Source organism: Rhipicephalus sanguineus, chromosome 2 (genome assembly GCF_013339695.2).
Source record: "Rhipicephalus sanguineus isolate Rsan-2018 chromosome 2, BIME_Rsan_1.4, whole genome shotgun sequence".
In the NCBI taxonomy this organism is placed as follows: Eukaryota; Metazoa; Arthropoda; class Arachnida; order Ixodida; family Ixodidae; genus Rhipicephalus; species Rhipicephalus sanguineus.
Genome location: NC_051177.1, coordinates 52,323,170 through 52,336,437, shown reverse-complemented (window position 1 = coordinate 52,336,437; position 13,268 = coordinate 52,323,170). Strand labels below are relative to the sequence as shown.

At 46.4% G+C, this 13,268-nt stretch overlaps 1 protein-coding gene across 2 annotated transcripts in view; it reads left to right on the top strand.

Moving 5' to 3' along the window:
- The first annotated feature begins 982 nt into the window (after positions 1-982).
- The window catches only part of LOC119382951 (BTB/POZ domain-containing protein KCTD16), a 59,924-nt gene continuing 47,638 nt past the window's right edge, over positions 983-13,268 (top strand). The window contains exon 1 of one of the 2 annotated variants that reach the window (XR_007415078.1): positions 983-4,309. Coding sequence is in view for 1 of the 2 variants with exons in the window: in XM_037650888.2 (XP_037506816.1) it covers positions 1,071-1,769 (699 nt within the window). In the remaining variant the exon portion in view is untranslated. Of the gene's footprint in view, positions 4,381-13,268 lie in introns of those variants that run through there. The other variant, XM_037650888.2, reaches the window with a different exon arrangement.

Sequence of the window (13,268 nt, the reverse complement as noted above, 5' to 3'; positions counted from 1 at the left end):
GGTTGTTAACCAGAAAATCAGCTCCTTGGCTACTTTATGCTGAACAGGGAATTAGCAAGCGAAAGAAAGAGATAGCTAAATACACATATTCACCGTCCTCGTTATTTAAGAATAAAATTCACCGACGCACTTGAACTATATTAGCAAAGACTGGCAAGACATCTAGACTTAAAGAACCAGCAACGTTTTCGTAGAAAGAAATAAACATGAAGGAGGGCCTTCTTTCTTGGTTTCTTCCATTATTACGAAACTCCGTCAAGAGATACAAGGCGCTGCCATCGTTTTAGTGCACCTTTTCAAAGGAGGCCACACGACTCTCGAGCATGGACAAAAAGGTTTCTCTCAATCACGCCATTGAGTAACAAAACTTTCGATCGTCGCCCGACGACTAAAAGATTGCTCCACGATTCCATCTCTCAACTCTCTAATTAGGCAGAATGGACGAGTTATTGCTTGCTAAAAGCGAGTCAGAAAAAGATGAAAAGAAGGCAGCATCGAATTTTCGTCGGAGCGAGTCCGCAGAAGCGTCAGTGTGACGCACAGGTAACGCAGAAGCGTCGCCGCTGGTGGTGAGGGCGGGGAAGGCTTGCAGTATTGCACGGGGGAGGCAAAGCGCGCTAGGTGGAAAGCACAACCTTTCGGAAGTATATGGGCTGTGCGAAAGCGGGAGATGGGAAGGGTGGGTGGCGGAAGTGGCAGTGCTGGTGGGCAGTGGGGGTGCGGTGGTTGGGGGAGGGAGGAAGGGAAGGGGGCTGTGTATGCGAAGGAGAGGCGTATAACGCAGCAGGCACGGTCCCCCGCACTGCCTAGATCTGGCCGGGGTTCCGCCAGACGCCTGGGCTCCGGCCGACCCATTATCGATCCCCAGAAGGGCTGCGCGCGCAGCCACCAGGCTTCTTGCTCGGGGACCACGCACTGAAGAGTGTGAGGGGAAAAGGGGGTGGTCTGCTTTTTTCGCGCGCGCCACTCCGGAGCAGCGTCGTCAAACGCGAAGAACCCGCGGAGAGGCGCAGCGCGGTGAGACGGCCCAGCGAGCAGCGCGACAACAGCTGGCGACGACGGCTGCAACAATGTCTTCCTCCTCGGCGGTCGTCGATCTGAACGTGGGCGGTACCACGTACAGCGCTTCGCGCGAGACGCTGTCCCGCTGCCCCGTGCTAGGCGAGCTGCTCGACGGCGGCCCGCGTGACTCGCAGGGCCGCGTCTTCGTTGACAGGGACGGTGCCCTGTTCCGCTTCATCTTGGACTTCCTCCGGTCGGGCCGCCTGCTGCTTCCCGAGGAGTTCCGCGAACTGGCAAGGCTCAAGGCCGAGGCCGAGCACTTCCGCCTCGATGCCCTGGTCACCTGCCTGTCGGCCACGTCGGACGTGCCGCCACCGTTCCCGGGTCAGCCGGGCTATATCACTCTCGGCTACCGCGGGACGTTCGCGTTCGGCCGCGACGGTCTGGCGGACGTCAAGTTCCGCAAGCTGACGCGCATCCTCATCTGCGGCAAGGTCACCATGTGCCGCGAAGTGTTCGGCGACACGCTGAACGAGTCTCGCGATCCCGACCGCGGCCAGGACGACCGGTACACGTCGCGCTTCTTCCTCAAGCACAACTCCCTGGAGCAGGCGTTCGACTGCCTCCAGGAGTCGCGGTTCCGCTGCGTGTGCGCCTGCGGCACCGGCACCTCGTGCGGAGGCGGGAACGAGCCGCTCAAGCCGGGCGTCGACTCCGAGGAGAACCGCTGGAACCACTACAACGAGTTTGTGTTTGTGCGCCCCTAAGGAACACAGGAGAGAGTGTCCAGGAGCGAAGGGGTGCTGCGCAGTTGGGTCACAGTGACGGCGCCAGCCGATTTCCCGACCAACGGAGCATATCATTTGTCTTCTAGAGACAGCGCCGCCTGTTGCGCCTTCCACGGTCACCAGCGCGTGGTGCAATGACGGATGGCTGTTGTTTCATGCTTTGTCGTGCGGATACTATTCCGTCGAACGCGATATTTTATGGCCTTTGATTCCAAAAATAGGTGGTTGATCGAGTGATTCGCATCAGTGGCGTAACCAGGATTCAGTTAAACGGACGGTCTTTCAGCCTGCCCTGATGGTTTTCAACGACCTAAGTCTCCTTCTTATTTTTTAGCAGGGATTGCTAATGTTATCGTGAATACTCTAGCACAGAAATGCAATCTCTGGCTGCGCCACTGATCAGCGTATCGATTGCTCTTAAACAGGAGTCTTTAAGATAACGTAGCACTCATAGTTCCCACAAAACGTGCGTAATTTACGGAACCAGTGGCTTTTTAGTTGTTTCATTTACGTCATTTGTCAGTAGAATAGGGCGATTATGGTAGATATTTGTGTGCAAACCTACCGCCACTATGTTTTCGTGTGACGTGATTCAGTTGAACGTGTACAGAGAAGTGAAGTGTGGTCGGAGTATTTCCTCGGAGATTAGCTGTTGCCAAATGTATAATAACGTGGGTTTTAGTGTGCTTCAACCTGACGTCCCAAGACAGGATGCACCATGTTTAACATTCTGGCAGTTGATACTTTCGTCAGCACTGTGTTGAAGTACCACACTCAGAAATAAAATTCATGAACTGTACGCCTCTGTCAGAACTTTCAAGCCTTCTCTGCCACCTTTCTAATGCAAGATAATTCTGAATGCTGTGAAACTTGCGGGTGACGTAGCGGCAGTTTTTCCATGTCTGTGTTAGGATTACATATTTTTTTCGGTAAGGTGTATGTCTTCGGGCTTGTGCTCAGCATTGGCACTGAGTGATTGCTGGGATGGAGGCAACACGGAGGTTCGCGCTGGTACTCTCTCAACAATGAGGGTTGTTGTATTTCATTCAAAACTGATGTTTTCGTGTCATTTCAGCTGTTCGCTTTATCCACATATATTGAGCAAAACATTTTGCTTTCTGGTCAAAAGAGAGCGTTTAGCATGCTGCTTATCTCTATATACAGCCACCAGCGTAATCATTGTGAATAACGGATTCCTAACTTTATCTTCAAAGCATCTGAAATGCTCATTTCACAGCATCCTTGAGACTTCTCCAAAGTACGCGCTTAGAAGAGTGTCTTACAAAACTGCTAGTTGGTACAACAGCAGCGGGCCTTTACATGCTTGTTGAAAGGGATTCAGTACGTCTGTAGCAGTAGTTTTATTGTAATACATCACAACGTATTGCCTAACATACGTATCCGCCACTCATTAGATTACCTATTAGCATTCCTAGTTTCGAAATCAGATGGCGATCCACGAAGTGTGCAAACCTTTCTTTTTTTTTACGAAAACAACTCCCTTTTTTGTTTTTTGATGTTTTGTAGCCGAAGAAAAGAAGGAGGGGATAAACAAAAATCGAGAATAACGAAACGTACTTGCTAACAATTATTTCAGAGGAATTCGCAGAAGTAACGGAGCTCTTCGATTCTCTCTTGTACTAACAGTGCACATAACTACGCACTGCCGCGAACAAATCGTACGAGAAACCTGTCGGTAATGTAAGCATTACTCCATATGATGTTCAGGTCTTACTTTTTTTTTTTGCTTGTTTTATGAAACACCTGTCTCTTCTCTCCCTCGTTGTACGTAAGGAATGTTTGTTATCAAACTCGAATAGTTGTTAACTGTAAGGAAAGGTTGTTAACCGTCGATATGAATCAACCAGTCCTTCAAAGCGTTATCTTCAAATATATATCTTAGACATCTGTGTCCTTCGCCGTACACCCTCAGCCCTTAAGAAGAAGGAACTAGCCCTTCAATATGTAAATGTTGATATGCACTTTAATGATATTCTGGGGATGTTATCCCAGCTGATTGCTTGGCATGTTTCTTCATTTTATGGATGATAATTATGACAGACACATTGATGAAGTTCTTTTTCTGAAGTGTGTAAAGGTCATTCCTTTGGTCATTCATATTAACTTTACAAAAGTATTTCGCATTTTTACTTAAGGGCAGGAAGCAACTGCAGCTTTTGCCATAAAGGGTTTGTTGCTACCCTTTTCGAGACTTCTTGTTTTGTTACGCCACCAGTGGTGCTAAACATCCGAATGTTTTGTTCATTTTTGTATGTCGTATTGCGACCTGTTCGTTTCGTAAATTAAACTGCTACCAATATTTTTGGTTCGTTAGTTTCAAAACATAGCAGTTCTCAATAACTATTCTATCCGCCATGGTGGTCTAGCGGTTATGGTGCTCGACTGCTGACCCGAAGGTCGCGGGATCGAATCCCGGCCGCGGCGGCCGCATTTTCGATGGAGGCGAAAATGCTTGAGGCCCGTGTACTTAGATTTAGGTGCACGTTAAAGAACCCCAGGTGGTCAAAATTTCAGGAGCCCTCCACTACGGCGTCCCTCCTAATCATAGCGTGGTTTTGGGACGTTAAACACCGTAATTATTATTATCAATAGCTTTTTTGTAAAAGCGTTCCATGCCGGCTTCAAGTTAGCCAACCTCGAGAAACGGCCTTAAAAAATCAAGGACCATTAACCCGCTTTCGCGATTGAAGTCGTCACCATCAAATTGAACGGCGAAAGACAATCCGTTTCAACCGAAATATAAGAGCAAAAATAAATAAATAAAGACAATGACGCCATTATAGCCCCGGATCTCGCACTTGCCATATCTGTAACAAGCGTATCGTTTGACAATTATATACACACTCCGCATGCTTCATTATACGTCATTGTTAATGCGATGCAACATTTCGAGATTTTGACAAGAAAAAGAAAAGAAAAAAAAGGAAAGAAAGGAAGGAAAGAAAAAGGAAGAAAGGAAAGGAAAGGAAAGGAAAGGAAGGAAAGTACGCAGTTTTAACGCAACTGGGAAAAGCGAGCGAATCTGGCAGCCCTCTTGCGTCGTTCAATAGCCAGGCGCTTCCGGTGCCAAGCGGTGTCCGAAGTGGCGTGCTTGTACACGTCACTCGATCATCTGACCCTCTTTGGCCGTGATGGCAGCGTGTCCCGCGAAAAGAGCCTCGTTACCCTCGTCTCTGTCTTGTCTGTCACGTTTCCTCTACGGCGTATAGCTCTGTTCCCTAGAAACCGAGCGTGATCTTTCTTGGTCTTCCACGGCTTGTATTGTCTTTTTTCCCCGTGGATGGAGGATGTTAATTGGGCTCCAAGCACTCTAGCAAAGGGCTGCGCTAGAAGTACGTATATGGTCCATATCGTTGCCTCTGTCCTTCAGCTCGATTTAAAAACGTTTGTCGCGCTGTCGCTCGCTTTCACTTGTAAGTTGAAGGCCGAGGTTTTCTGTTAAGCGAACGTCTCATGCTGTCTACAAACAGTTATAGATAATATCGATCGCTTTGTGAGATCATGATCTTTGTCTTATGGCGGTCTAGTTTATCGGCAGGGACAGTATAGGCGGATAACTCGTTTAGAACTGGCTACTATTGAATGCGCAACATTTCCAGAGCACATACCACGCGAAATTCTTTAAAATGTTTCAGCCATGAAACATGTGCTGTGCATAGAAAAAAAACGAAAAAAAACGTGTGACTCTGTCTAATTATTTGCTACACGCACGTATCATTGTTTACCTATCGAAATTTTAACTTTGGCGTAAATTTGTGCGTTAAACGTAGCAATGTCTACGCGCTGCGTCTTGCTTTCTATATTCCTTTTTCGATGCTTAGGAAGAAACTGGTGCAGAAGCTATTGTTAACTGTCTTAAACTTCTGCTCAGGCAAGTTCAGTACTTCTTTTCAGATAAAATAAACAACCGGCCGCTTAATCTAAAGGCACTGCACTGCCGTGAAATGGGGATTTGCAGGAAATTGAAAAACGAGGAAAGAAAAAAATCAGAGACGATCTTTCATGAACATTCCCTCATTTCTGCACCTTTAGTCTTTTTTCGTTCTTTACTTCGTACGAAAATACGAAATAGAGAAAGGGAAAGTAAACAGTCGTTGTTCAATAAGAGGAATAGAAGGAAAAGTAGTATTGAACGTTGAAAAGCGTGGCTAACGCAGAAAGGGCGATCAGGAGAGTGCGGACGTGGAGACGTTTCGCGAGATGAGATCCTGGAATCGATGGAGGCAGAAAGGCGGGCCGGAACCCGCAGACGTGTGCCATGCAACCAAAAAAAAAAAAGAAGAGAAAATATGGAGCGTCGCGTTGATCAGTCCCGGATCCAGGCTCTGTCAGGACCGGTATTTGTTTTCTCCTCGATCTCGACCATTTTCTGGATAAGCGCGAGCACACTGGGAGCACGACGACCGTGCCGACAACCAGGAAATCGTCGCGTCGAATGCACTACGCGTGCACTGAGTCCTAAAAATACGCGTGCGATAGATTTTCGACATTCTCGGAGCAGCGCGAGTTACCAGATGTCTTGCGTTAAAGGGCTGCTGACGAAGCGAATTTTGTGCTCTCTGTATGTTGTTTTCCATTGTGTTCTGTATATTTGCCTCATCTTATCTACTTCTGCGAATGTTCTTGCTTTGTTACGATATCACGATGGTAGTGTAAAGGTGTGCGTTTTTTAATATATTGCAGCAGCGCAGAGTTCTGAAAAGAAAGGGAACAGAAGAAGCAGAGGGAAGACAGGCGCTGCTTTCTTTCCTCTCTTTCATCTGTTTCCTTCTTTTTTTGAACTTTGCGCTACTACAATGTCTTTAATAAACATCAACTCGCCCCAGAAGTTATCCTGATGTGTGTTTAAGTTTGCACTGTCAGAAAACTAACTTTGTTTGCAACGTGAACAGTGTGACTGTATTCTCAAATTCGTGATGTTCGTTTATTTGATGCCATTTGTTTCCGGCGGTGCAGAGTAAATGGCTAGACCAAAATTATGCTGACACAAGAAGGAAAAAAAAAGCAAAAGAGAGTTGATAGATTCATTGTTGAAGTTAACGAGTAATTGCACATCATAGCAAGGAAGAAAACAGCTAACTGTTTTGACGTTGATGTGGTTGTTGCGCAGATAAGAAAAAAAAACATTACAAGCATAGATACGCTTAGGGTGTTTATATAAACCAGCCCCACTCCCATATCTCATGTTGCACGGGGCTGGCGATACCTGCGGTTGCCGCTAGATAATTCCGTCGCGTTTTCACGCTGGGAAATATTTATCCTGTCTCCAACACTTTCGTGAAAATAGCAGTGCACACGGAACAACCAGGGTTGAAGCTGTTGTTTTTAAAGCTGCGACGGAAAGCCAACGTACAAAAGCGGATGTTTGAGCGCGCACCCGAAAAGCTTTCTTATGTGCTAAGTCAATTAGACTCTATAGAAACGTTCGAGTGAAGCCAGAATCTCGTTTGATCTGGCAAGTTTAACAGATGCGCAAGTTTTAAATGGCTGTTGAAGCTTCAGCTTCAGAAAGAAAAATGAAATGGTCTTTAAAGCGGAGAATGGTTTATGTGTACTGTTGCGAACGTTGATGAAGCTTGCAGCGATGTAATTTCGTGTACATATTTCCCGACAATGATCGTACCTGCTGATGAAAAGCAAGCTTACTTTTGGCGTATTCCAAGGCAAGGTACATGAACTTAAGCGAGATACAAGAACTTAAGTGTTGATTTGCAAATAGTGTGGCGCTTTTAATTAACGAACATGTTTTGCATCCTGACTCAAAGGTTTTCTTAAATTTAAAGGAATTCGTTGCATGATGAGGTGTTCTTAAATTCTTTTCGTCACGCTTAATCAGTTTAATTATAACAAACACGCTTTCTTCTTTCGATCTTCTCCGGTTGCAACATGAAATTCAGTGTTTTGTGCCTGGTCTCGCAGTTTCTCGGACAACTCCTGTACACGCCCTAATGACGTAGTACATTGACATGCGTTGCTTCCCCGTGTAAATAAGACGTTGTAACACGGTGACGTATGTACCACATGTGACGCCACTTTTATCTCGATGAACATGTATACTGATGATACTCATGTGCAACTGTGAACAGAAGCAAAATGTGTAATAAACCTTTAGAACATTGAAATGCTCCACCTGTCGCTCACTAACTCGAACTTCGCGGGATCGAATCCCGGTCTCTCGGGGCCTGCATTTTCGATGGAGGTGAAAATGTTTGAGGCCCGTGTACTTAGATTTAGGTGCACGTTAAAGAACCCCAGGTGGTCAAAATTTGCGGAGCCCTCCACTACGGCGTCCCTCACAATCATATCGTGGTTTTGGGACGTTAAGCCCCAGATATATTATTACTCGTCGCTGACTACAATATTTTTTTTCTGAGGGGGGGTGGGGCAGGTAAAGTTCTATCGTGAAACACCTTCATTACAATTTCAGGGCGCGGAAGCGCTCATGGAGAATTTTTAAAGACGATAGTCTTTCTTGGGGAACTTAAACGCAGAAATTTTGGTCTGTCTGTCTTTCTGTTTGTCGGCACGTCCCTCGATTCAGCCACTCGGCCAAAGTTGAACCACTTGCCCAAGGGCCAGCCGTCTTGAACTGGTACGGCTGTTCATACTTGTGAACGTTGTCGATCAAAAAGTAAATATCATGCATATCTGAGGTGCAACATCACTAGGTAAGTATTAGGTGGCGTGTTCCTTTAATAGAAAATGCATACATACGTAATTTTAAGGATCCTAGTTTGTTAAGCTGCGCTGAAAATGCATAAGAATGGAAGCTCGAGCGAGTTGGTATGCGTTCATCTTTGTTGAAACAGCGCTCACTAGACGACGACGAAGTAAAAGAAGGCACAGGACAGGCGCTGCCTGTCCTGTGCCTTCTTTTACTTCCTCGTCGTCTAGTGAGCGCTGTTTCAACAAAGCTGAAAATGCGACTGCGCTGAAATTTGCCTTCCTCCGTGCCCTTCGCACGAGCTCATTGTTGTGTTTCGGTTTCGGTTCTGTATTGCACTGTACGAATGCCATGGGTTGGTGTTGAAAAACTTTAGTTTTGAGAAGGCCAAGAAGGTGAAAAAAAATATTTAAAAAATGAAAAAGCAGCGTTGTGGGCGGCCTTCAGGCTGCCGGTTGTGGGCGCCGCTCTGGCGTTCCTGTTTTACCCAGGCGACGTGTAAATAAAAGAGTGTGTGGAGAGTACTCGTTGAGTGCGGACGTTTCTCTGCAAAGGTCTTCGCCTGCTGCTGCGCCGGGACTACCAGCACGCAACACAGCACTCATGTTTCCCGACGTATTGCCAGATGGCGTCCATATCTCACACAGCGCCTCTTCTATCGTCTTTACACGACATTTGCAGCGAAGCACGCAGATACGCGGCCAATTTATTTTTTGTATTTGCTTTAACACAGTGGATACATGTTAGCCCGGTGCTATTTTGAATAAAGGCATTTGCGCAATGGTATCTTATACTGCGGTTCCTACAAAGGGAACCAGGGAAAGGAGCTTCGAACATCATTTACAAATCATTATTAAATGTTAACGTTAATCAATAGATGACGCAATCATAATGAATTTTACGTAGAACGCAATGCTTTGTTATGTCGATATCGCTCACTTTTTCAGGAATAAGATAAATGACCTCGCAGAATATTTACTGTAATATTGTGCATTTTTAATTAATAAGTACATTCGACGGTGTAAATACGGATGAACACTTGCCATGGCTTTTATGCACGAAGTAAACGTTTCCTTCTTAAGGATTCTGCTGCCGTGGGCCGGCCCTTTCGGTAAAGACATGTCTAACATTACGATACGCTGCCTACAAGTCAGCACCATTCTCAATGACAAAACAATCAATTGACAAATTCAGCTAATTGCATAAGTCGCTTCATAATTAAAATTTTATGCGAGATATATATAAATTCATTAGTAAGTGCAAAGTGTTTGCCGTAAAGCTCATGTTCCAGGTTGATATTTGTACACCGACATTCGTGACACCAAATTATTTGTTCATTTTGCCCGATTACAAGTATGTACAACACTGCGAAGCGCGTGCCACGGCGGATCACTTATCTGACGCGGATAAGGAGGCGTAAGTCAAGAGCTACACCGGACCACGTGATCAGACATTTTGTCTCTCCCGTGTCGCTGAAATGTAGTATACGCCCGATCGTGAGTTGCGCAAACCTCCCGTCGGAATCAGCTTCTACGAAAGTATGGTCATCTCGAGCCATGCATCGGTCTATCAGAACAACTCTGATTGGAACGCCCTTCCTGTGTGTGCATGTGTGCATTTTTAACAGCGAAGCTGTTTAGCAAATCGTTCCTTGTGAGTCGATCGCAGAAAACTATCATCATCTTAACGGGTATGTGCCTCCGTGCGGCTACCTGAGAACGAGTACAGAGAGAGCGAGAGAGGGGGGAACAAATGGAGATACGGAAAAAAAATATATAAAGGAAATTGTTGCCGGAAAATAATCATGAGGCGGGATTCGAACCCGCGTGCCCTCGATCCGAAGGCGGGCGTCCTAACCACTCGGCTATCCAGGCACGCTAGCAGAACATAGCACAGCCTTGTATAGTATATTGTAGCAAGGAGGTGGGAAACGGAAGTGATGGTGAGGAGGAGAGATGGGATGGGGAGGAGGGGGAAAAGGGTAGGAGAGAGAATAAAGCGTAGCACAGAAAGAATTAGAAAGGGAGAAATAGAGAGAAAGAAATACAGAAAGAAATAGAAAGAGGCAGAGAGAACATCAACGAAAGAGAGAAAGAAGTAGAGAGAGAAGAAAATATAGAAAGAGAAAGGAAGCAAGCATCGCGTCGTCTAGCGACCAGATACCCTACCACCTGGCCAAGCCGCGCATGCGCAGTAGCCAAGCCACGCCCACCGACGGAGACATCGCACGCAACCTCCGCGCTACAGTGCATAGCCTGGCTGCGTACTCCCGGGTGAGGAAGCCGCGCATCTCGAAGCTAGACGTGTCGGCCGACGGGGAGTACGAGCGGCGACGGGTCCGTGCTTTGCTGTGCCAAGCTTTGCGCGGCTTAGCGCAAACTGCCCGCATTTTCTTCTTTTCCGCTTTTTATTTTAGCTCTCTCTCTATCCTCTTTCCGGCCCGTATTTTCTCACCCACGTGCAGGGTAGCAAATTAGTTACTGGTACCTGGTTGACCTCCGTGCCTTTCCTTCTCATCTCTCTCCCTCAAACAGTGTTTTTACCTCACAAAGGCGTTGCGTGGCGAACCGGGCTTCACGGTGCCGCATGGGTAATCAGGGTCCTCATATGCAAAATGTTTCGATCGTATGTGTTCTTTGCCGTTGACTGGCAGCGGCTGCCTTTGCGACATACCCCATCAAGACTGCCGCGACAGTGTTGCACTCTAGGGTCTGCAACAGCAACTCAACTGAGTCATATAAAGATTGTTGCTTTAAAAAAGAAAAAAGAACTCCATTTATTGTTAGCATATCCTAACAACGAATTGGTAAGATGACATGAGCCTTTATTAGTACACTGTGTTGCGGGACTGACCGGGTAACGAAGTGAAGATCGCCTCAAACAAGTAATTCATTATTTCTGATCCGATGTCCGGGTGTTTCATTCATTATACCTATAGTGATCCCGAAGAGCATGTTACAGCTTCTATCGTGCTGGCTTCTTTTTTATTATTATTATCATCGATTAGCCGGTGCATCAATCACATTGGAACTAACGCCTTGGTATATAGCCGCGCTGTTTACCGGCGACTCTGCCAGGCACTCTTCAAATGCTGGTAAATTAATTTGATTTAAAAAGAAAGACCTTACAGGGCCAACTGAAATAGTTTGCTCTTGTTTGGTGCAGTGCGCTAATAAACATAAAGTGGAGATGAAGGGAAATCGAGGGGCAGTTGTCAATAGTACAATTTGTGTGCAGTAAAAGACGTATACATACACGCGAACCGTCGTTGAGCTCTGTTACTCGCCCTCTCCCGCTCTTTTCTTGTTGCCCCGCCACGGTGGTCTAGTGGTTATGGCGCTCGACTGCTGACCCGAAGGTCCAGGCCTACCAGCCTCGAAAGCCTATACCTCACCAACGTGAAGGGTGACTTCAGGTTCCGACATGTCGCCGGCTCCATCGACAGACAAATTGTCGACGAAGTGACCGAGGCATCCTCGATTTCCAACAGCTGTACTATACCTCATACTTCACTACACATGAACCCCTCGTCTCCGCGATCGCGACCGGATCCGATAACAAGTCATGACCAGCTGCTGGTGCTCACTGATCACGGTGATGATGCCCTTGTTCAGGAACTCTCAGGAACTTCTTGCACACATGGACACGGGTTCGTGAAACGTGCGTGCGTTCTCGGGACACGTATAAGCACTACATATCAGCTTACCGCTTCTGGTGTTGGTAATACCAACGTTGCCATTGGCAGCGTTACCCAACCGTAAACAACTGGTTATATAACACATATGCGGCTCTTCAAATTATATTTGTGTGCGTATCAAATTTATACTAATCTTTAGCGTCATTTTGTAACGTGTCGCTCAGTAAAAGGTTACGCCACAGTCACCTACCCGCCGCATGCTTCGCATAACATCGACTCCCACGGTACGTGGGATCTGCCGAATTTTATTATTACTCTTGTTGCTTTCTTATAAATAGCGGAGCTCTTGTTGAAGGGTTATACCAGAGTGCATTTATCAAGGCGTCGTTATACCTGTCAGAAGTGGGGCTACATCCAAGCCCCGACTAGACCATATAGTCATATACGGGCGCAGGGTTCTCCATTGAGGGGGGGGGGGGGGGGGCAATCCCTCCCCCCCCCCTCTGCCTGGGTTTCCTGTGCCCACGCCTATGACCGTATTTATGTGGTAAGCGTCGTAGATTCGTGCTCGATTTCATCGAAGAGACTCCATATAGGTGCGCACGTATCAGACGCTCCACACATCTCGCAACACTGAATAACTGTGTAAATACATGAAGAAATATCTGCGAAGGCCGCTTGATAAATCTCTCCTGAGCCGTTTGGGCAGAAGTTCTAATTTTGTGCTGTCTCGAAGCATATAGGCATAAATATGCATGCTTAGAATAAAGGTAAACTGACTGAGGCCTTCTGTGTCAGCATTGAAGTTCCAGTGCAAGAAGACGACAATAAGCAGGCCAACTGCGCTACACGTGCGCTCATGTTTTGTGTTCTTTGCAACATTGTCTAAACATATTTATCGCTCAAAGCTCAGCTTCACATACTTTAATGATAGCAAGGGATAGTAATTGTATTGGCTGCGATTAATTAGACACCAGAGAAGATAAACACATTTTAAATGCAGCAGCGCAAACCCCTTCAGACGATAATTATGATCGGCATGTCAACGAATGCGCGAAAATTTTCACTAAATTGTTAGAACGTGCTGGACATAAATGTCGTGAGAAAGTTAATGAAGCAGCACGCTGTTTTGTTCATTTGGAAGACATAATTATGA